Source organism: Hakea prostrata, chromosome 5 (genome assembly GCF_041222555.1).
Source record: "Hakea prostrata isolate BN-2017 chromosome 5, UWA_Hpros_2, whole genome shotgun sequence".
In the NCBI taxonomy this organism is placed as follows: Eukaryota; Viridiplantae; Streptophyta; class Magnoliopsida; order Proteales; family Proteaceae; genus Hakea; species Hakea prostrata.
This window is the reverse complement of record NC_142604.1, coordinates 16,470,479-16,494,155: the sequence shown is the minus strand read 5'-3', so window position 1 is coordinate 16,494,155 and position 23,677 is coordinate 16,470,479. Positions and strand designations below refer to the sequence as shown.

Genomic DNA, 23,677 nt, shown 5'->3' with positions numbered 1-23,677 from the left:
CACATAGAGAAAAAAAAAAGTAAAGATAAGGTCTGATTATCATTAGAGGACGTTTAACAATACCAAAAATCCAAACGGAGAAAGGTAATACAATACATGATCTTTCTTCAAAATTCGATTCCAAAAAAAAAAAAAAATCAATCTTTCTTCAAAATTCAGAAATTAAATTCAGACATAAAACAGTGTTCCGGGCCCACACCCAGATCCATATGGCTGGCCAGAATATCTAATACCTGATTTGGCTCATTGGTTGATTGGCGGTCTATGCCTTCCCATGAATTTCTATTGGGTCAATAAGGGTCCGAATAGGGTGGAATGAAGTCAATGGAGATCCCTCGTATCCCATAGTGTGGATCATCTCCCTTGATGGGGTGCTCTCCAACAGCCTTACAATTACAGATTATGTGGGGCTCACAAGTAAAATTAATAAAACATTAAAAAAAAAACCCCTCACCTTAATCCTGTGGGCTACATGTAACAGCCGGGAGCGCATATAAGTCCGAATGCGTTTGATCCGATCCCGGAACACCTGGAACCCTGACCAAATTAAGCAAAAAAGCTTGAGTTATGCGCTTTAAGTGCACATAACCATCAAGCCAAAATTTCGATCGTAGGATTCGATATTTCGACCGTAATCTCGATCCTATCGCCAAAATTGTATGGCCTGATGGTTTAATGCGCAGGACCCAAAGCACGGCCCCAAACTGAGTGGGTCCGTCAATAATCTCAGAATGTTTTTCATCTTTGAATGCAAGGACTCTGGACCAGACCGTAAAACTGGGTGGACCGTCACCATCCAAGAGCCCAATGTCTGCGATTGCATATCGCGCAAATACAGGGATTCTAGTACATTCCAGTGTTGCAAACGCTTCAGGCGTTATTGGAAGAAGGGGTTTGCTAGCTTCACCAAATTACCATAGCGAAGCTGAAGGAGAAACGTCTCCACCATCGCTATTCTCCTTCTTTAAGATCATCTTCTTTCCGATTTACGGAGATTGTATTACTTGAGGTAGAAATTTTCCTTATTTTTTTTTAGACTATCTTTTGTCAATTGAGGTTACTTGGCGTTCTTGTGTTTTTCCTCTTTCTGCAAAACGTTAAGGGTTAATTATTGGGTTGATTCCTCTGAAATGGAAGGGTAATGGGCTGTTTGTCTCGAAAGTTTTAAGTAATGTTTCTCTGTCATCCGCATTCATATCTCTCTGTTTTCAATTTTATCAATCTCTATGGGCCCTTGAGTTGCGTGTTATAGTTGAATTATTGAACCATTCTGTAAATTATTCTCCGCGAGGGCAATAGTTGTTTGGGAACACATTGTCTGGATTTCCATTGTTGAAACGATTACATTTTCTTCGTGCATGTAAATGATCATGTAATTTCCAATTCGGATGCCTAGGGAGGGTTGGTGAGAATGTTGACAGAACAACCTTGTAGCAACGTGCCCATTTACCATATTTTGTTATTAGCTAATGAATAATTAAGTTATCGTATTTTTATGCTGCTCCACTTTTCAGTAGGATGGCGGACAAAAATTTCTCTGATGCTGCAAGTACAAGTGAAGGTACCGGTGGGAATTCAGAATCTAATGTTGAGCTAAATGTGAAGACTCTGGATTCGCAGATATATACTTTCCATGTTGATAGAAATGTAATGTCTTGCTTACTTGTCTTTATGCATATTTTCTTTGTAAAGCATGCTGATAGTAATTCGGATGAATGGCTTGATAGATTGTTAATTCTGAAATTACTCTGCTTCTACTTAGAGTGAATTCTGTAATGTCGGTTTACCCCCAAAAAAAAAAAGTTCTTTATTGTCTATTATGCATGATGCACAATGAACGTAGATGAACTAAAGGATACATGTTGAAAAACCTTAAATTCAGGATTTCATGTAACTTGTCCTGATTTCCCTCTCCTCTCCTCCCCCCCCCCCCCCCGCGCCCACGCGGTCCTTATCTCCTCCATGCAAGTGGCAGTTATGAAACACACCACCTGTAACGATGGCACAAGGATCAGTGTATTGCTCATTCCACTTTGGAGTTTGATTGAAGAAGATGGGTGAAAAGAGTATTCTTCACCTGTGTCTTAAAACCATATACTTTTTATATTTAGTTTTTTAAACTTATGGGTAATTCTGTAATTTAAGCCAATGGGTGAATAAGTAATAACACATATCAGGGTTATTTTGAGGTTTTTGAAAAATTTAAAGATGCCACATCATTATTTAACAAACGGAGCTTAACGATAGAGGGACAAAAGTTAAAGTTAGTACAACTACAAGTCTGAGGTTTGACTAGTAATTTCAAATAAGTACAAGGGATAACATTGTAATTAAGCTATTAGGAGAGGATTATTATTATTATTATAGACGGAGGAGGAAGAAGAAGCTAGTCCATAGACATGAGTTTTGAGAAAATGATGCTTTACATGAATGTGTGCTGCGGTGAATCGGTCTCAGACCTTGTGGTGAAGAAAGTGAGAACCAAGGTTGTGAGACATTGGAGGGTGGATGAAGATTGCCCACTGTAGGTTATAGGTAGTGATACCTATTGTTTATATCACTTTTTCCTTCCTTTTTTTTTTTCAGGGGAAGTGGGGGGGGGGGGGGGATGTTGGCAGGTGGGTTTCTTTGGTGTTTCCACTTTCCACAATCTAATGGCAGAAATGAAGCCACAAATCAGGATAGCCACAATTTTGATCTAGCGCGCAAGTCATTATACCAAAAGTAACCTTTTTTCTCCCCCAGAATTGTTAATGGGTAGACTTCCTTTTCTTTATTCTCTGCGTTATTTCCTATATTACCCTTTTCCAACAAGCATTCCAACCTACTTCCTTGTTGTTGACTTCTAACTTTCTGTTTTGTTAATACTTACATCGTGAGACTGTTGTTAAGTCTGTCGGTATTCGACTATCTGTGTTCGTCATTTGATTTCCATCACCTATTTAATCTCTGATATCTACTGTTGGACAACAATATAGATTAGACTTAAGCAGGTAGATTTTAAGAATCTAATAATCAGATCGGGCTGATAAAAATTATTTTATTCTCCTTCATATCTACTCCATTCAGTATACATTTTATGTTTGTTGGATAGTTGGATAGTGAGTTATGGAGTTGCCCAGTTTCTCCGTTTTGTGTTTGCTGTTTTTGACATGTGAAATTCTTTCCATACAGTTTTCAACTTCCAATTATTAGGTTCCTTTGATATATTTATACCTTTTAAGCAACCTTATAAGTCTCTGTGATCCTAATTTCACTTTCATATGGTTCATCATTTAGAGTTTTATCCTGTCAAAGTTTCTGCTCTCTTTGGATTTCTTTGATTCTGTTTCAGGCTTGTTAGCATTGATATGTATCTGGCTTCCATACGTCATCATTGATTCAGTGATCCACTCACCCACCACCTAGTAGTAGCAATGGGTGGGCGAATGGTCTGGTTTCAAAGTATTGCTTCTCAGAGACATTACCAGTAGATCATCTGGAGATTTAGTTTGTGTAAATTTAGTAGCATAAAATGACAACTAAAAGTAGGCAGGATATTTTGTTACACAATGGTTTCTTATGAAAAATTGTGTTTATTCTATTCTCTTTAGAATATATTCTTTTGTTAGCATTCCTTTTTGTCTTTGAAATTGAAGCTGTTTGTGCCAAATTTCAAATGTTATCATTTTGAACATTTTCAGATGCCAGTTTCATTGTTCAAGGAGAAAATAGCAAATAATATTGGTGTTCCTGTTGGGCAGCAACGATTGATTTTCAGGGGAAAGGTCTTAAAGGATGAACACCTCCTCTCTGAGTACTGTATCCCTGTTTAATGCCTTGTTTGTTCCCTCTTTTTTATTTTCTATTTTTTCAATTGTTAGTGTTTATTTTATCTCATGTTACTACAGGATTTTATGTGTTTTTACGAAGGGATTTTCTTCTTGAGACCCCGCAGGGTGTAAATTCATTTGTAATTTTGCACTTCTGCGCTTGTGGCATGACCTGATATTTTCCCAGTGAGGGTGATTATTTCATTTGATATTTTTTGTTTGACATATGCTTACCAAATTTTTTTTTTAGTATACATCACTGTCCTAGAGATAAGAGGTTTTCATTATATCAATATGTAGTACTCCTTTTGTACTCCTTGACCATAAATAGATGTGGAAGGTGGGGACACACTGCATTTAGTAGCAAGACAGCCTGCCCAGCCACAGGCTTCGTCAGGCACAGGCTTTGGAGTGGCCAACGGGAACAGTGATGTTCAGGGTATTAATTCATCCTTTAAAGTGAAGGAATAGCCAATGCATAGCTTGTTGTATTAATAGATTTATTTTTATTTTGAACTGGTTTTATTTTTCTTTTCAGGAAATGATGCTAATGCTGGTGCTCCACGCAACCGGGCAGGACAAATTTCACATAATGTACTTCTTGGAACCTTAAATCTTGGGGACCAAGGCGAAGGTGTTGTTCCTGATGTGACTCGGGTATGCTCTTTTGGCTCTTTGCTTGGTTGGTGGCAGTCTCATATCTGAGCTTCACGTAATGATGAAAATGTCATTGTTTCGTGGTGCTATTCACATCTATCAGCAAGATATACTTCATGATTCTGACTTGCTTTACTTTTAGATTATTGGGGCAGTGCTGAACTCTATTGGACTTGGAAACCAAACAGCTGCTGTTGGGACTAGGAATGTGAGTACCACTGTTTCCCCCTCCATCTTTCTTTATAATGCTATGGTGTCCACCCAAGTCGAGCCAAATCTAATGGTGTTATTTCTGTTTCTTCAGTCCAATGGTTCTGCTCAGGCTTCTCAGGGTGTTGCAACAGAAGGAACAAATAATCTTGGTAGCAGGAGTCAGACAGGAAACCAAGTCCCTCCCATGCAGACACCTCCAAATCACCCATTTCTATCTCTGCCTCAATTTTTGCAATTCCCTATGGCTGGGGGACCCATACCTCCGCCACTCCAAGTGGTAGAATCCATTTCCCCCTCAATTTTCTTTGACATTGTGAACAACTTTGTCTAATTATTTCTGTGGGTTTTTGTTGTCTCAGCCCATTCCTGATTCTTTGAACACTCTCTTTGAGTTTATTAACCGAATGGAGCAGGCGTTATCACTTCATGGTGAATAGCTTCCCAAATGTTCTATTTAGTTAGGCCATAAGTGCGGCTGCCTTTCTGTTTCCTAATCTTGCTGGGGTTTTATGCAGGATACCGATCAAATCTTTCACCTACAAATTTTTGGGATCCATCAAGGGTGGAGTTACCATCTGATTCTAGAGGACTACCAACACCTGAAGCATTAGCTGTTGTTGCTCGACGGGCACAACAGCTTCTCAGTGGTCGTGCTGCAGCTGCACTTTCTGTATGTATCCTGCAGCAACTTAATTATAGGGCTCAATGATTTTGTGTCATTTAGTTTGGCGTTTTTGGTTTGCTTGATACCATATATTTATTTAAGGGAAATATGAGTCCAAATAATGGGGGTGTTTCTCCAACCTCTCCATACAAATCAGTCTCCTGAAACACAAGGTAACTGATGAGAATTTCACTAGGTGATCAGCTTGATTGAGAATTTCACTGAGTCATCAGCTAGGGCTACCTTTGGCATATGGTCCTGGTGTGAACCAGAATTCAGCCCCTGGGTGAACCCTTGAAGTGGGCCCCAAGGCCACTCCAAAGTGGCACACCTAGGGCTGGCTGAACCCTCCAAGAGCGATAGTTTGGTCCATTCCAGCCCTAATTAGTTGCTAATTTTATTTTTCAGAATTTTCTTTTAATTCTTTAAAGGAGTCTTGGTCAGTTGGGAGCCTAATTTGAGTTCAAGATAAGTTCTTGAATCGTTGGGATTCTTCTTTAAAGATGGACTCTTATCAGTCTTTATTTACAAGAAAAGTTCCTTTAGTATTTGAGTCGGAATGTATTTTCAAGGAGTTTCCACTAGATCTTTAAATATTTATTTGGATGGCTGAGATTATTTGTAAAGGGGTTCTTATCTATAAAGAAAACCCTCAATATTTCGGAGGGGATCTAATATAGATACCGAATTTGATTGATCAAAACAGTACCCAAATAAGACCTTTTCATAGGGAGTCAATTGCAAATTTGATGGACTTAAGGTGAAACAGAGTTTAGATGGAAAAGAGGGCTGAAACTAGAATGGTATTATAACGGGCTGAATAGATCTTCAAATAGGGGCAGAACTATAATGAAGAAAGTGACAATAACAATGTAACATGTAACACCCGGGCTTCACATCGCAAGGTGGATCGATTGGATCGAACACCAACCTACTTTGATCAAACACAAGGGTTCTCCAAAGAGGAGGAATGCTAGCAAACAATTTGATTTCAATTCATAAGTTGTCATTTCACCACTTACATAATTCTCTTTATATAGCATTCTAAAGAGACATAAACATTAGTGATAACATCCAACCACTAGCTAACACTACCTACTACAAATAGTGATTACCAAAAAAAAAAAACCTACTACAAACACTAATGGAAGCATTCAACTACTACCCAACACCACTAGTCAAAACAATAATGGAAACATCCAACTACTACCCAACACCACTAATCAAAACAATAATGAAAATATCCACCTACTATACCCCACCACTAACCAACACCACCTACTAGCTCCTTTTGTTGACTTTTCAAAGCTAGACTTGAGCTTAGTTCAAAATAGTGGGCTGATATTCTCCCACTAAAGTAATCCAAGCCCATGAAGCCATGGGCTCATTTTATCCCACTACAATAGTCCTAGCCCATGCAAGCCATGGGCTGTTTTGGATCATATCCTTAGGCTTTGATGGGCTTGACCATTGGGCTTTTCTCTTCCTTGTATAAGTTGTCAATTCTGCATCAGGATCGTACCTTGGGAGCTGGAATTGAGGGGGGCATATCCCATGTTAACCTGAGCCGTTTCCTTGGGCATTTACTCATGTTGGAATGAGGAAGCTCTATGATCCATTGAGTCTCCATCAAACCTCAATTTGCAGGATATGTAGGAAATCAATTGCATAAGTAAATTACAGATGGAAGAAAATTGTTGCGGAAATCTAATTGAAAGTTGAAAATCCTGAAATTGAAATCGCATACTGAGTCTTGCGTTCTAAGAAGAAGAGTTTTTAAGGTGAGGACCACACAAGCATTGACTATTATTTAACTCGGGTGAGACGAACCATGGTCAAGCTTGTGACTTGAACGGCTAAACTTCACCAACAATAGAGTGAACAGGGAGTGCAAACTGAGTTCACCAGATTGAGCAAACTGAAATATTGGCCACTTAAGTGGGCAAACAAGAGTTTGAGCCCAACTTAAGGGGGCAAAATGAAAAAAGTGCTCAAATATATTAATACAACGCCAAAAACAAATATTATCTAGATCTCTTTATGCATAAGTAATTATGATTCTTTTGGACATTTCCTGTTACTGATGTAGTTGGGTTAATTTAATCTGTAGTTACTAAAAATGCTCTGTTTAACTGTTTAGGAAAGTGACAGATAGCATCAAGAAACAAAGGTTATAAATTTTTTATTCTTGTGATCTCTTTATCTTGACAAACCCATCTTTTCGGTGAAGAGGACTAATATGGTGTTAATTCGGCAATCTCTTGTTGCCCATTCTGCCATATGTACTTCAGTTTTATACTCTGCCAATTACTGTTATGACGGATTGACGGTCACGGGAATATGGCATTATGTGGTCCCCAAGAATTATAAGGTTATGTTAGGATTGTAATATTACTAGAGCGTAAGTACTGATCACAAACTGTGATTTCTAGTGCTGTGGCATTTCTTTTTTCCATTTTGGATGGTGGAGAGGACTTGAGTTTGGTTATTATCCACTGCTATTACATCTATATCATCATTTTCGGTAGTTGTTTCTATGATTTTTGGTATGTTGTTTAATGGCGTGCGGAAGTTGTTTGGGGGGGGGGGGGAGGAGTCATTTAAACGAATGAGTTTGCCGACCATTTCAATGAACAGTTTGTTATTTCTAGATCTTCAGCAATCCATTTTAGGAACTGATTATAATTTATGATTTTCTGCAACTCTGTAGCATATTGCAGGACGTTTGGAAAGAGAAGAAGCTTCTGCTGATCCTGCTATACGCAACCAAATTCAGACGGAATCACTGCAAGTAGGACAAGCAATGCAACATTTAGGTGCTTTGCTTTTAGAACTTGGTCGCACAACTCTGACACTGCGTATGGGGCAGTCACCAGTATGGTCTTCTACTTTCTCTTCTTGCTTCACTATAATAATTACTATGGAGAATATAAGATTAATTTTGTTATTTTTTATTAACTGCAGGGTGAATCTGGGGTGAATGCTGGCCCTGCAGTTTATATATCTCCATTTGGGCCAAACCCTATAATGGTTCAGGTTAGTTAAAAACCTTCTATAGATTTATGTTATGGCGGTCTCCTTGATCCACTACAATCCAGTGATTATCTGATGGTTATCTATAATGAAATGTTGAGTACATGCAGATGTGGGAAATTTAGGGTGACCTTTTTGTGGATCTCATCCATAAGATGTCCTCGTACAAAAATCAGCTGATTTACCCTCGTAACTGTAGTTCTTTGTCCTAACTTACTAGGAAAGAGTTGGGAGGTATAGCAAGGGTTTATTTATAGATAATATTTTAGTATGGTTTGTTCCGTTTTGTTGTCGGGGTATTGTCTGTGTGCTTGCATGGTGGAACCTGAGCTGTATATACCTTTTACATCTGTTCAGTCTAGAGCAGTTAAACTTTTTACCTTTTCCAAGTTATGTGCTTGTTCTTTGTTGAATATGGTTTAATTTATTCCCTTTTTCTTCCCCAGCCATTTCCTTTTCAAACGAGCACCCTTTTTGGGCCTTCTCCTGCTACATTTGTAAATCAAGGAACTGTAGGCACGTCCAATCCTGGAGATGCCCTTAGAAACATAAATATTCATATACATGCAGGTGAGAGATTGCACTAATTAGGTGCATTTAATCTTTTACTTTTTCAGATAAACTGATATTACACCTTTTTTGATAAATAGGTACGCCGCTTGCGCATGGTGCATTATTAGTTGGTCCTAGGGCATCTACTGGGGAAGGCAATCAAGGGGAGCGTCCTAATGGGACTGGTGCAGGTGATTCAGGTCATGCGCGGGCACAGCCTATGAGAAATGTCATTGCAGCTGTTGTTCCATCCCGGTCGTCTACAGATGCAGCAGATCAAGTTCCAAATTTTTTCTACCCACCTATTCCAAGATCTCAGCCGTCAAACTCTAGCACTATAGCCCCTGGACAGGGTTCTGGTGGGACTGTCTCCAGTGAAGCACATTCTGGTCCAGGTGTTTCTGTTTCACAACCACCTTCTGAATCACATTCCTTCAGTGCCATGGCGGAGTTAAACTCTGAATCACTTTCCTTCACCACTGCTGTGGCTGAAATTAATATGGAGCTTAGAGGTCTTGTTGATAACATGAGGAGAGAAAATCAAGCTCCATCAGGTAACTTGAAATCCATTACTGAAAAACTGGAATTAATTTTCTGGGTGATGGATAATTAATATCTTCAAGTAGCCAGGCCAATCAGAAGCTTCTGCAATTGGGGATTCATTCAGTGGATCTGGCAGTGGAGATAGAGTAGGGGATTGTCAGCAGGAACACGCTGTAGCTGATGAAGCTCAAGAGGCCACTGTATCTGGACGTGATTGCATTTCTGATGCAAAAGGGCTGCAGGTATTTTTTATGTGTGGACTTAACTTCCACATTCGGGAAATTAAATGTCGTTAATTATGAGGATCTGGAAAGTTTATATGTTTGAAGAAACTTGAATTATGGCTATATCCCTAATGAGGATTCCAGTCTTTGATCAAATTCTGAGTATTTCTTTTTGAAGTTCAGCTGAAGCAGCAATTCACTAACAGTTGCCTACTTTACTTTTTCATTTATTTATTCTGGTGGTTTCTACCAACTGCTGAGAAAGGCTGATAAATCTGGGGACAAGAAGCCTGAACCTGAGGAAGGCTCTTCATGCTGTCTAAGCAGAGAATCAGTGTTTCCCTCTAAATCTGTACTAGTTTCAGAGAATGTTACAGGATCAAGCCAGGGCTGTGATTCTACAGAAAGTGCTGAGCCCGTTCCTTTGGGATTAGGGCTTGGAGGTTTGCGACCCAAGGTGAGTTCCATATTTCCGATCTCTCTGTCTCTCTTCCTTTCCCATTTTACTTTGTGTGTGGGGGGGGGTGAGTTGGAGAGGTAGTCAATTATTGTCGACATGTTTGAGGAAAACTACTCCTTTTGGAACATCAAACCTCCTAGCTGTCTTTATATATTTCCAGACCCCCCTGTTTTTTTTTCTTTTTCTCTCCCCCCCCCCAACTTACCCCCCCCCCCCAAACCACCCCCCCCCTTTGCTTTTCCCTCCCCCCCGCCGGGGCGCCCCCCTTTTTTCCCCCCCCCCTATCAATATTACCTCCTGTGCCCCCCCTCTCTTTTTTTTTGCCGCGGCCCCCGGTTTAACCAAAACCCCAGTTCCTTTCCCACTTAACCAAAGGTGTTTTGATGTATAAATCGGACTAACTTAGAGATCTCCAATGCATAATCCCACCGTTGGATTTGAAGACCAAGACGTCGTGAAGCTCTCCTCCAAGAATCAGCTCGATCGGACACCATATGACCATCCGATGAAGATCTTGATCAAAACTGGACAGAGACACTCAAAATCGGGATTCTTCTACCCTTCTTATTTGAATTGGATTCTTCTTCCTCTTTTCCCTTCTTTGATCAAATCCTAAATAGGAAATAAAACGTAGAAGCATGCAAGGACTCATTCTCTTTATGTTTTTGACTTGAGGTAGGACTCTTGCAATAATACCCAGATTTGATTGATAATTTCCTACATGTAAAAGTAATAAATCTTTATTAGAATTTGTTAGGAAATATATAAAATCACCAAAATTAGAGAAATTAAAGGAAAGGGTGCAACATATTCATTTTCATATCATATTAGGGTAAATTGATATAAAACAATTGTAAATACATGGAAATATAGTTAATTAATCATATAAAATAATATGCATGAAATCAACTTATCAAATTACCCCCAACTTTAACATTTGCTAGTCCTCGAGCAAATATCAGGATCAGACAAACTCTCATTTTTGATTAAATATTCAATTTTAGTCAAGTTCAACCATAATTGAAAGAATGTATAAAATAAGCTAAATAAGAGATGAGTAGATTGATCACAAAATCAAAAGTTTGACCCGTGTGTGTGTGTATACCTTAACCAATCAAGTGCATGCATGTTTGAGATCCCAAATTCAACCGACAACTCCCTAATTTCAAGGTCAATTCTTATATGTCCAGCCTATCATCCCTCTCTCCACTAATGAAGAGCAATCACTTATCCAAGGTCAAGAGGACTTGTGAAGGTGGAAGAAATGTAGACTAGAGCTGAAATACATATATGGAGATGATAACATTGAAGTACCAATTTTCTTTTATTTTCTTCCTTTTGCCAAAAATTAGCAATTTCATACTCAAGTTTTTTTTTTTTTTTTTCAAGGTGATAACACATCTCCCAAGAAGCAGTCCAAGACATATCCTACACCCGTAACATGGCTCTCAAATAACTATCTATCCAAGCGTTGCGGTGGCCTTTGTCCCTAAGCTCCAATTGTGCAATGTTAACCCAGTGAGAATCCAAAAGGCTCACTCAGTGGTATTATCTACGGAGACCCGCAACTACAAAGAAGATCTACTCACAATGCTTTTAACCCTCACCATGCTTTTAACAATCCATATCACCTTCGGTCTATTCAAGGGATCACACGACTTGGGAGAGTCACCAATGAGATCTAACATATAAACCATATACATCTCCACGAGTGAAACATTCTATAGTAGAAGTGGAGCAGTTAGAAGAGAATATATATATTTTCAAAAATTTAAATGAAAGAAGAATGGCCTCTATCATATCCCTAAACAAGTGGCACTCATGAATTTCGCCTCGAGGAAATCATGGTGGATTCTAATATGTTGACTGAACAAGAAAAATTGTAGTCTTACTTGAAAATCTCTAAATACAATAACTCAATAGCAGGTTTAGTGCTCAAAGGGTGGGTCGCATAATCAAGGTTAAAGTGATTCACATACTCATCGATATTTAGCAAACTCATCATTTCAAAGAATTATAGATGAACACAACTAAAACATGAAATACTAAATAAGATCTAGAGATTTAATGTCATAACTTCCTTCTATTTTACTCTACTAACTAGACAAATAAGCTTCAACCACGGATAGATAGTTTTGAAATGATTTGAAAAATTCTGGTTTTGAAAAGATTTCAGCATAGTGAGTCTTATCCTATAGAAAGGAATCTTAACATCCACCCCCAACTTTATAAAGGGCATTGTCCTCAATGCAACAAAAAAATCAAAATATTAAATGCTCATGGGAAAGAAATGTAACAAGATGTAAGTAAGGTGAAGGGACTCCCTTGATTCATAGCTTTAAGAGTGATGTAGTCCAAATCCCCCTTCTTTTCATTCTCCTAAAAAACAAATTATGGAAAAAGAAACAAAAACATCGAATCTAAAAAATTAACAATTGAAAAATCATAGTAGGGAAAACTTTGGGTTGCCTCCCAACGCGCTTGCATCATAGTTCGCACCAACTACCCCCAACTTTAGGTCAAAGATAAGAGTGACTTGGGGTTGGCCACTTCCAAAGTAGTGATTAAGTTACTAGCCATGGTCCTCTGGAATTTGTCAACATATATGGTGATAAAGCTTCTAACTGCATCTCACATTCGAAAATTCCTTTATTTTCTGCATTTGTCACACCTACCAAACAAACTTCAACTGGATCAACTGGATAGCTTATTTGAAATACCTCCTTTGTACACCTCTCAATAGAATCAATTCGAGCGTTATCTAATTCATTTGGAAACTTGATGGCCTTGAATACATTGAATGTGATCTTTTCATCTTGTACTCTCATAGTAAGTTCACCTGTTTGAAGATCAATCAAGTCCTCCCGGTCGCCAAGAATGGCCTACCAAGAATAATGGGTATGTCTTGATCTTCTTCTATATCCAATACTAAGAAATCCGCTGAAATATAAACTTGTCCACTTTAACCAAGACGTCTTCAATGATTCCCCTTGGATATTTAATTGACCTATCTGCCATTTGGTGACCGTGTGGTTTGCTTCTCCAAGGCCTAGTTTCCTGAAAATAGATAGAGGCATTAAATTAATACTAGCACCAATATCACATAAAGCCTTATTAAAATGAATTTCCTATAGTGCTGGTATTGTAAACTCCTGGATCTTTTACTTGGTGGAAGCTTCAGCTGTGAATAGCCCATTCCTCTGTCAATCCACGTCTCATAGTCTTCAAGTTTCCTCTTGTTAGCGAATGTCTTTCATAAACTTGACATAACTCCTTTGTTCCAAAGCATCTGCAAGGAATATTAATATGCAATTTTTTAAATACATCAGAAATTTAGAAAATTGCTTATCAGTTTCTCTTCTTGACCGCGGGATATGGATGGGTGGATTATAGGTGGTGTTTCTAAACAATTTGGATTTTGGCTTCTCCTCCTCCTTAACATATTCCTCTGCATCTTTTTCTCATCTGAACCACCTCGGGTTCTTCTCCTTTCTTGAAGGTTCCTCTAATACTTTTCCACTTGAGCTCATAGCATTTGCTACTCTCTGTTTTCTCTATTCTGCTGTCCTTTTGCCTTTGATTCATCCCTGGGCGTTTGCCCCATTTGTACTTCCAAATTTTTAATGGATGCAAAAGTTCGATTGGTGGTCTCTTGCTTCCATAATTGTGAAGAAGCGTACCATTTTCTCAATAGCATCTTCCCATGGAGCTTTCTTCATGATTGGCTTGTTGTTTTCTTTCTTTCAATTCTTGATTTTTTTCCATCCAAAATTTGATGGTTTCTCCTACTGGTTGTTGTTTGAATATGGTTCTCTCGATTAAGTTCCCCACATATTTTCTTCTCTACTGTTTTCTCAAAAGGATTAGCCATTTGACATTCATTGCTTATGTGTTCCCTCACATGTTCTATCCTTGGGTTTGGTGCCTTGGTTCTAACAACCCTACTTCTTTGTTAATGCTTCAAGTTGACCCATCTTCATGGATCTTTCTTCCTCTCGCAAAACTCTTCTTGGGCAACTCTATCCCTTGCCTTTGATATGCATTTGAGGCCATAACATCCAACAGATCAAAAATTTCTGTTGGATCCTTGTTCTGATTGATCCTCCTCTGCACATCTCTAATGTTCTTGTGGAATTAGATAGACCATTATAAAAAATCTGAATTTGCCTCCATTGTTCTATTCCTGTGTGACATTTCCTTAGCAAGTCCTTGAATCTTTCCCATGCCTCAATAGTGTTTCGAATCATCTCAAAAATAGAAATATCTTTAATAAACTAGCGTCTTGTGGTGAAAGAATTTTACCAAAATTTTTAGCCATTTGATCCCAAGTGTGATGGATCCTGGTTTATCACCAACTCTTGCTTTCCCTTAATGAAGGGAACAATCTCATCTTATGCATCATCTCCCATTCTCTTGAATGTTCCTGTCCGACCCATCATGTGAGTTTGGGTCTTCCTAGGCAATCCGAAAATTGATTATTTTGCACCATTGTAATGATCGCTTGTTTCAAATTGTTCTCTCGTGGCGCCTTATAGCTGTCCTATTATCTCTCCAGTTTCAACATACTCTCCCAAAGTCTTCCCTTGGTGCTTCAACTCCTGGTGGTTATTTTCAGATCCATTGCTCTGTGGAAGATATTTTTCTATCTTTCTTTGCTTTTGAGTTCCTTCGACAAGTTCTTCATTTCAGATCAAAAGGAGTAAATTATCGTTTCCTCTCCTTCTCATGCAAAATCATGGACCTAAGACTCCAATTCACAACTAAAAATAATAAAATAAATAATAAATAATAAATAAATAAAATTCAAATTAAACTAGCAATATTGATATTGATATTAATCTAATAGTCCCCCCCCAAACTTGTTGTGAAAGTCCGCAGTTCTTGTCGTACAAGTATATAATGATAAAATCTCCCTCAAGACTATGATTAAGTACCAAATTAATTATACCAATTTTATTTGAACAAATAATAAGAAAGATAATTATTCAGACTATATTGCAAATTGAAAGTTAATTAGATTATTAATTCTAAAGACCTGGTCTTTCACCATAACTGCATTCCCACCCTTTTCTCCCTCTTTATAATTTGAATATTTCCGATTGATTCTTCCTTTCCTATCTATTAGTCTCTCTCAGTACTAATAGAAACTCCCTCATTGCTAACCCACTATATTTCTATGTGGTTACAACAACCAAATCATTAAATTCTTATTCCCATGTAACAACTACACAAACCATGTAAGTATATCTCTATCCTACATGTAATTCATGCTTTTACTCCAATGAACTAGACACATAAATCCCCTCTCAGATCATTATGATTAACAAATCAATTGATTAGTGGCCAATTAATCAAAAGCATGAAGAATAGAAGTAAAAACTCAATCAAAGGAAACAATATTCAAAATTATATTGATGAATTCAAGAGTGGGAATTCAAAGATAGGCTACATCTGATCCCTAGAAAAACTAAATTAGTTCATACTAGAAACTAAAAACATTACAGAGGAGTTCAAGAACATTGAAAGAAGATCAAGAAAAACTTATTCCCAAGCTTCAGATCTCCAAAGCCAACCAACGTCCCCTGGTTTGATCTCTCCGCTCCTCCAAAGCTCCCAAAAACGTCCTCCGCTCTTCCTTGGCTTTGCTATCCTTTTATAGATTAATTAAACTCAGAGTTTGAATCAAACTCAGAGTTCTTATCTGACTTAACCAAGGAGTGTTTTGATGTATAAATCGGACTAACTTAGAGATCTCCAATGCATAATCCCACCGTTGGATTTGAAGACCAAGACGTCGTGAAGCTCTCCTCCAAAAATCAGCTCGATCGGACACCATATGACCATCCGATGAAGATCTTGATCAAAACTGGACAGAGACACTCAAAATCAGGGATTCTTCTATCCTTCTTATTTGAATTGGATTCTTCTTCCTCTTTTCCCTTCTTTGATCAAATCCTAAATAGGAAATAAAACGTAGAAGCATGCAAGGACTCATTCTCTTTATGTTTTTGACTTGAGGTAGGACTCTTGCAATAATACCCAGATTTGATTGATAATTTCCTACATGTAAAAGTAATAAATCTTTATTAGAATTTGTTAGGAAATATATAAAATCACCAAAATTAGAGAAATTAAAGGAAAGGGTGCAACATATTCATTTTCATATCATATTAGGGTAAATTGATATAAAACAATTGTAAATACATGGAAATATAGTTAATTAATCATATAAAATAATATGCAGGAGAAAACCACTTAACGGCCGGGGAAAGGGTTGTTTTGGAAAAAAAGGGAAATGTTGACTTGGAATTATCCTATGTAATTTATATTTTCTTAATGCTTTTTCTTGTATGATGATTGGCAAAACTATGCCATACCATATATATATATATTGGGGCTGAATGTCGTACTATATTATATATTATATAATATTATAAAAGCATGAATGGAAGAGTCATGACTACTTTTTCACTTCCTCCAAGGCCCTCCCTTATTAATTGAAAATATATGCTTAATGAATATTAATACCTAAAAGTGTAATTATATACTGCATATTTATAATACTACTTAATATTAATTGCATCCATTTTTCATTGTTTGCCATTACATTAATAGTAGTTATTATTTAATAAAATCAAATTTTGATAGCTAATACATTCATTTTTTGTCCATTGCTTTATTTTCAGAAGTAGGGATAATTAATCCATTACTTTCTTTCATCTTGTATTTTACCCCATATTATTTACACCAACGAGCCTTATGTCATATTTTTCCTACTTGAAAATTGGAATATCAAATTTTTAATGGTTTTCATGCTTTAAAATTACCAATTAATGTGCTGAAAGTCCTTCTATAAAAACTTAGAAGTAGGAAACTCAACTCATAAAAAATTCTGAATTAATTTTACATTCATCATCTTAAGACAAAAAATTTTAAATCCATACTGTTGTACTATGAAATAGGAAAAACTTTACCTTTCTTTCTGATCTAGATACCCTATATTTCTTATTATAATTAAAAAAAAAATTTGGTTCCCTTTCTTTTATTTTATTTTCTTTTCTTTTCTTTCTCTTTTGAATGTTTAAACACTCATTAATTGTATTAGTAAGGATTGTATTGTTTTCCTTTACTAATTAGATGCTCATGTACAAAAATTTGGCTACATCTAATGGCAATATAAAAGGTGGAGTTTATTAAAATTTAGTTTCTAAAAGAATGATGTGCAATTATAAGGGTTAATTCATATTTTTCTACCTCATAAATAAATTGATCTCCAATTTACAGTGACCAATAGATCAATCAACATATTAATTTATTTTCACACATTCATACTTAAGTACACATCAACACGTGAATCTGCATGTGATTCTTAACTAGTCTTATTTTAAAAGCAGTAAGAATTCTGAACCTCTGATTGTGCCTGAACAACTGATGCTAAGTTGGACTGATTGATAAGCATACTTAACTCGCATAAGGGAACACATGGCTTTTCTTTTCACTTTTTATGAATTATGGGTCTTATTTGGTTGTTGTGTCTTGTTATAAATCTAACTTCTCATATGTTCTCAGAGACGAAGTGTAAAATCACCAGGGAAAGATGTTGGGAGAACATCTGGTGTACCTCCTGTCAGTCAAAATCAAGAGACTGTTGCCAATGGGCAGCGACTTTTGCAGACTCTTTTATCCCAGGGTTCAAATGCTAATAGGAATGATACAAGTAGTCCTTCTGAAGGGCAACTGCCTTTTACGCTTGGACAGGTTGCGGAGAGCATGCCATTAGAAGGGCAGGGATCTAATGGTCAAGTGGATGCGACTAGTGTAATGTCCCAGGTTCTCAACAGCCCTGCTATAAATGGTTTATTAGCTGGTGTGTCAGAACAAGCAGGGATTGGTTCACCTGGCTTCTTGAGAAATATGTTGGAGCAAATCACACAGAGTCCAGCAATGAGGACTACACTTAATCAGGTTGCTCGAAATGTTGAAAGCCAAGATATCAGCAACTCGCTTTCAGGGTCAGGCACTGGACAAAACAGTGGCATGGATTTCTCTAGGATGCTTCAACAGGTAATGCCAATTGTATCCCATGCTTTTACAAGGAGTTCAACCCAGCCAGAATCTCCATGGACTCGCAGCCCTGAACAGCAGCCACAACATAACGAGCAGAGGTCAGCTAGTGATGGCAGATCAAATGATTCGAGTTCTGAGGTGCGTCTTTTTTGACATCTCTAATTGCCCTTCCTCTTTTTGCACAAGGGACTGGATTCTGAGTAATGGGAAATTAGCCTTACAAGCCTAGCACGACGTGTAGATGGTATTTCAGTGTGTATGTCATTGTGTTCCATTATCACCCTTTCCTCCTTATTGGGCCTGTGGTGCAACTGTGCAATTCATTTGGTTCTCATACAGTGTTATCTCTTCAACAATTGATTCATGAATGTAGATTCAAATTAGATCTCATTGGATGTTCACATATCTGAAGTGCTTGCTTACTTGTTCCTTCTATTATATATTTTTTTCACCAGTTTTTGGTTTATTCTTCTCGTCCACTGTATAATTCATATGTGGCCCCTCTCTGTGATTCGGCCTACGAGTGTGAAGATGTAGGCTCGAGTCTGAGATGGCCCACTATGTGCAAAACATGCTGAAGGTTTGGACATCTCTAGTTCACCTACCAAGGACTTGCAAAAAGTGGCACATGCATTTTCTTATGGCCCTTCCCATTTTTCTTATCGATATTTTGTGATGACCTTAATGGGTGCATCTCTTTATTTCATATTCCATGAAGCGCCCCCCTCCCCCCCGGGGAATTGGGACCAAAAAATGAATGGTACCACATTTCCTATTTTTCAACATTTTTATGGTTTCACGGATCCCTGTGGTTGCTTTTTTTTGCTGTTTTTTGTCCTTCCATATGAAAGCATAGTTATAGAGGAAAACATAACGTGCTGACTGCTTTTGGATTTGGACTGGTTTATGCAGCAGATTGACCTCCAGCAGATGGCACTGAGTATTGAGCATGGCGACCCACCGGACACTGTTTTCCGTTCTGTGGTTGAAAGTGCTGCCCAAATGTCTAGCAATGGAAATGGTAATGAAGATCTTGTGGAAGAACTGTGCAGAAATAGTGATCTTGCTGATGTATGTATTTCTTATTTTTCTGACCTTCCATGGCTTACGCTCTACATTGTGCACAGTTCCAATGGTGTGTTTTACTGGTCATTGAGCTCGAAATGAAAGATGTCTTTGCTTTGACAGGAATTTATGGAGATGACAAATCGCAATATCAGACAGCGACTGCAGGAGGATTCTGAATCAGCAGACTGACCTTTTTTCTATGGTATAAGCGTTGGATGCCAATTATTTCAACAACAGCCATTATTTGGAGCTCTATATATTCTCTCTCTTCCCCCCCCCCCCCTTCTCATTTAGTGCGGGCCTGGGTTGAAAAGAAACCATGAACAAGACTCCAAATGTATATTGATAAAGTAACAGTTTATCTCCCCCCACCAAAAGAAAAAGTAAGTGGTGGGAGGAGCAGAGAGAAAGGGTAAAGAAGGTAGGGAAAAGGTAGAACATAGTGTACCCAAATAACTTTCAGTAAATTAGTATGTATTTTTAATTTGTTCATTTGTTTGTTATCTCCTTTAGCCCCAGATTTGTGGATAATTGGGAAACTGGGTGGTAAACATTCAAGATTTAACTTACGACAGGATCTTAAGCAGTTTGGGTGCATGGTTGGGCACCAGGTCCTATGGTCCTCTACTATATAGTGCTTGTATTGCCCCTACCCTTCCATACACACAAAGTGGAGGAAATGCTCAAGATTGAGAAGGAAGAGAAGCAGGGGCAGTGTATCACGCTATATTCCAAGGAGCAAGAGCAGCAAGTGACTGTAATAGAGATGCTGCCAATGAGATGCAATGAAGCAGAAGGGGAGAATGGACTAATGAAATTATTCTGCTTGACATTGGACAGTTTTTCTCTAAGTGGAGGTGTCCAACATGTCTGTTGTAGACAGCATGAAACGGAACCCAACATATCATGGAAAAGCGTTCTTTACGGTGGCCATCTTCAGCCAAACTGGGCTTGATTTTCAGGCTGTCTCTGTTCTGTTTTTGGTTTTGAAAAGCTGTTTTGGCTGCTCTGCTAGTTTCTTCTATGAGATATTGTCTGTCTTTCGCTTCATCTTCTCTTCCCCTTGATGCTACAGATCCAACCTCTGAAGGAATCAGAAGACTCATTATTCTGCTGAAGAACTGCATCAAAGGAGATGTAAATGTTAGAAGTTAGGATAAAAGCAAAAATTGAAGATAAAAAGCATTAACAGTGTATTTCCTCTGGTTGCGGAGGGTTCACCTTAAACAATTGAGCCTTTGATTTGAGCGTAAGAAGAATTGAACTACCTGCTGAGTCGTGCCTGTATGATCATGCATTGGGACTTGCATGCTCCCTTTTGGAATTCTGTTGAGTAAGGGCTACATTGCATTTGATTTTCACCAGTTCCACCGGCAGGGGAACCCAGCTTTGTGAAGGCACCCTCACATCCGGATGAGTAGAAGCAGAATGAGGGGAAAGGCCGAGTGGAAGTCCATGAATGCTTTATCCACCATGTAAAAACAAAGAGTGAAAGCCACTCAGAGTTGGGATCCTCTATCTTTTTAGGGTAAATGATTGTGTTATCCTTACATCCTTCACCATAAATTGAGAAGGGGATTTATCTTTGAGAATTGATAAAGTGGATCATAAATGCATAGAAGTAAATCCTCTTCTTAATGTGTGGTGAAAGGATATGAAGAAAATACAATCATCTAGTTTGTTTACTGGCTTCAAAATTTTATCTTTCAATTAATTTCTTACAGTTGTGTATTTTCAAAATTTTCAATATCTTATATAGTTTTTTTGGTTTTTGATTTCTGATAGTTGTCTATATTTCAGTTACTTTGTAATATTCTTTGCCATTTAATCCATTTAACTAGTAGACCAGTTCTGAACACCAAAATTTCTGATGTAGAATTGCTTTTCTGGAGTTCTGTTTTAAAGACTTTTACCATTAATAGGATTCTTCCATAATCCAGAATCTGATCAAGTTATAGCCATATAAAAGTATTCTTTCAGGTATATGTTTTTTCTTGAATTTTGGATGTCTCCTTATCCTGTGATTCTAGAAAGTTGTTGGTTTTCTATCAAGAAACAAAACTGGATATAAATAGATATGTACTAAGAAAAAAAACTTTACACACAACTGAGTTGTTGCAACACCTTGTTTTTTTCTTCTAAAAGTCTCTCTTTCTTCCTCAAAGTTACATTACTATTGAGGCCTTGGAGGTAAGATTCCTATTAGAGAATATCAGTACACACCTTTACTGGATCGATGTCTTGCAGATCTCGCTGCTTCTTGTGTGGTTTTAGGAATGGCTCGGTTCACATCTTTTTGAATTTCTGATTTGATTTTATATTCCTTGTTGACTAATAAATGATTAGGAGTTTTTTATGAGCCAAATTAAAAGATCTTGATTGATTGGCCATCATTCAAAATAGGCTACATCGGAGAACTGTTAGAGCTAGAATTGGAGAAGAATCCATCTTCTCCCTGTCTCATTCATCTCCTTTTTCAAAACTTGGGTGGTACTATGTTAAGAGGTTATTCACCAGTGCTAAGCTGCATAAGCAATCTTAGGAACTGACTGAGAGTTAAATACGAATATTGATTGTCCAAGGTAGATTTGGTAGACTTGAGGTTAAGGCAGATTTAGAAGACTTGAGGTTAGGATTGAGAAGAATGAAGCCAAAAATTTGACAATTTTGTTGAAGAGACTGGCAATAAATTCTTAAGATCATGAAGAGAATTGAAGTACCAACGACTCTAGGGCTTCATACTTATTCCTTTATTAGTAGAATCTGTTTTTCCTTAACATACTTTGCCTTTTACCTGACACTATCTTTTAAAAGATCTTTTGATTCAAAATTGCTTGAGTTACTTTCATTAAAGTATATTGGAAAATATTGGAAAGTTATAATATCTTAGCTATTCCACCCTGTTATAGTTTGAAACTTCTTTGCAATTGTGTATCTAAATATCTTTGTTCAAGCAGGAACTCCATCATTAGATCCTTACTATGTGTTTTCTTTTTTTGCAGTTGTTTAGATTTTGAGTTTCTGAGGACCTAACTCATCAAAGAAGTGATTCCATCCTATTTGCAGTTTTAAGAAATAGGAGAATGTCTAAAATTGTCGAGCAAACTGAGGCTCTTTTTGGTATCAATTCTCATTCTCTATTATGCCTATTTAAAATAAATAAGTACAAGAATTCATTTTTGGTCAAGAATGAAAAATGGTTTGGTGAATTTTATCGAAAATAAATTATGAAATGGAAAATAAGTTTGGTGTCAAGATAAAAAATTGTTAAAAATGATAGTAAACAAGTGAGAAAAGAAGGAAAAGTATGGTTGTTATAAAGAATGTGTATTGCTATTTTACCCTCATCTTACTTATAGACTTTGTACTTACACATGAAGATAATGAAATTCTCATCATAATCCTTGGCAGTTCTTTGGTTTTGGGGTTTTCTATTATTTTAAATGAATAAAATTTAGAATAGGTGCCAAACAATTTAAAATAATGAAAATTTCTCATAATTGACAATGATAATTGATACCGAAAAGAGCTTGAGGCACTCAGCTATGTATTTTATTTTTGGATTCTAAATTATTTTATTGGGTGTGGTGTTGTACAGCATGTGTTGACTTCTTTCTTTATTTAAGTTCTTGAAATAACAAATAACATTGTATAAAATTATCAAGGGGATGAATGTGTTTAAAACAAGATTGTTGGTTCTTGGCCATAATTATGATTATAGCTTTTTTTAGTATTATTATTTCCGTGACGGTTCCAAAATCGTTGCCAAAGGTCTACAGCCTTTCAAAACTATAATGATATTTGGCGATGGTTCTTAAATATATGTTGATAAAAAATGTTCGATTTGCCCACACATTAAATGTCGTCAAAGAAAAGGATTACTATTGCCCAAACTTGTATATTTAGCGACGTTTATAACCGTCACCCAAACTAGTATATTTAGCGACGTTTGTAATCGTCGCCCAAACTTGTATCTATTTTGATGGGTTATGCCCGTTGCTTAAACTATCATTTTTCGCGACGGTTAAAATAGTCGCAAAAAATGATTTCCCAATCAGTACCCAAAATCGTCTCCCATTTTTTTGCGACGGCAATATAGAAGACGTACACGGTGACAAAATGATAAATGTCGGCCTTTATTTTTTGTAATGCTCTTTTGCTGTGCACATCTCCCTACTGTGCACAGCAATGCGGCACCAGAATTTGACACGTAGCGTATTTTTAATAAACGGCTTAGATTAGAAGGTAGGGTTTTTAGTGAAAGTGACCCATCTTATGACCCGTTTTAACAAAAAAATAACCCGTTTTTAAGGCCGGGTTCTAAATATGGTTGCCAAGATTTGTTTCCATTTTTCTCCCATCGTTCCAGTGATGTGGACTCCAT

General features: G+C 37.3%; 1 protein-coding gene and 1 non-coding gene across 6 annotated transcripts; one reads left to right on the top strand and one right to left on the bottom strand.

Annotated features, from left to right (window-relative positions):
* The first annotated feature begins 821 nt into the window (after positions 1 to 821).
* On the top strand, positions 822 to 19,575 carry LOC149015455 (uncharacterized). Of its 5 annotated transcripts, none has more exons than XM_089155333.1 (18): positions 822 to 1,009; positions 1,515 to 1,647; positions 3,744 to 3,801; positions 4,144 to 4,251; positions 4,351 to 4,469; positions 4,612 to 4,677; positions 4,774 to 4,959; positions 5,042 to 5,111; positions 5,198 to 5,352; positions 8,057 to 8,221; positions 8,311 to 8,382; positions 8,826 to 8,949; positions 9,030 to 9,485; positions 9,562 to 9,716; positions 9,964 to 10,155; positions 17,728 to 18,363; positions 19,138 to 19,296; positions 19,414 to 19,575. In XM_089155333.1, the coding sequence occupies exons 2-18, from the start codon at positions 1,519 to 1,521 to the stop codon at positions 19,480 to 19,482; spliced, it is 2,919 nt and encodes a 972-aa protein (XP_089011459.1). In that variant the 5' UTR covers positions 822 to 1,009; positions 1,515 to 1,518; the 3' UTR covers positions 19,483 to 19,575. The 5 variants fall into 5 exon arrangements, with proteins under 5 accessions (XP_089011459.1, XP_089011457.1, XP_089011458.1 ...); XM_089155331.1 differs by having other exon boundaries at positions 823 to 1,009; positions 1,518 to 1,647; positions 3,684 to 3,801; XM_089155332.1 differs by having other exon boundaries at positions 823 to 1,009; positions 3,684 to 3,801; positions 19,141 to 19,296.
* Positions 2,630 to 2,752, bottom strand: LOC149015456 (small nucleolar RNA snoR80). The gene has a single exon (XR_016173807.1). It is a non-coding gene; the product is annotated as a small nucleolar RNA snoR80 (small nucleolar RNA).
* Positions 19,576 to 23,677: the final 4,102 nt, after the last annotated feature.

What these genes read in the sequence shown, in the direction of transcription:
- LOC149015455 (XM_089155331.1), top strand. Translation starts at nt 1,519, where the DNA reads ATGGCGGACAAAAATTTCTCTGATGCTGCAAGTACAAGTGAAGGTACC. An exon ending in TTGTTCCTGATGTGACTCGG is followed by an intron (nt 4,470 to 4,611) that starts GTATGCTCTTTT and finishes CTTTACTTTTAG; the next exon opens with ATTATTGGGGCAGTGCTGAA. An exon ending in GTGCTGCAGCTGCACTTTCT is followed by an intron (nt 5,353 to 8,056) that starts GTATGTATCCTG and finishes GCAACTCTGTAG; the next exon opens with CATATTGCAGGACGTTTGGA.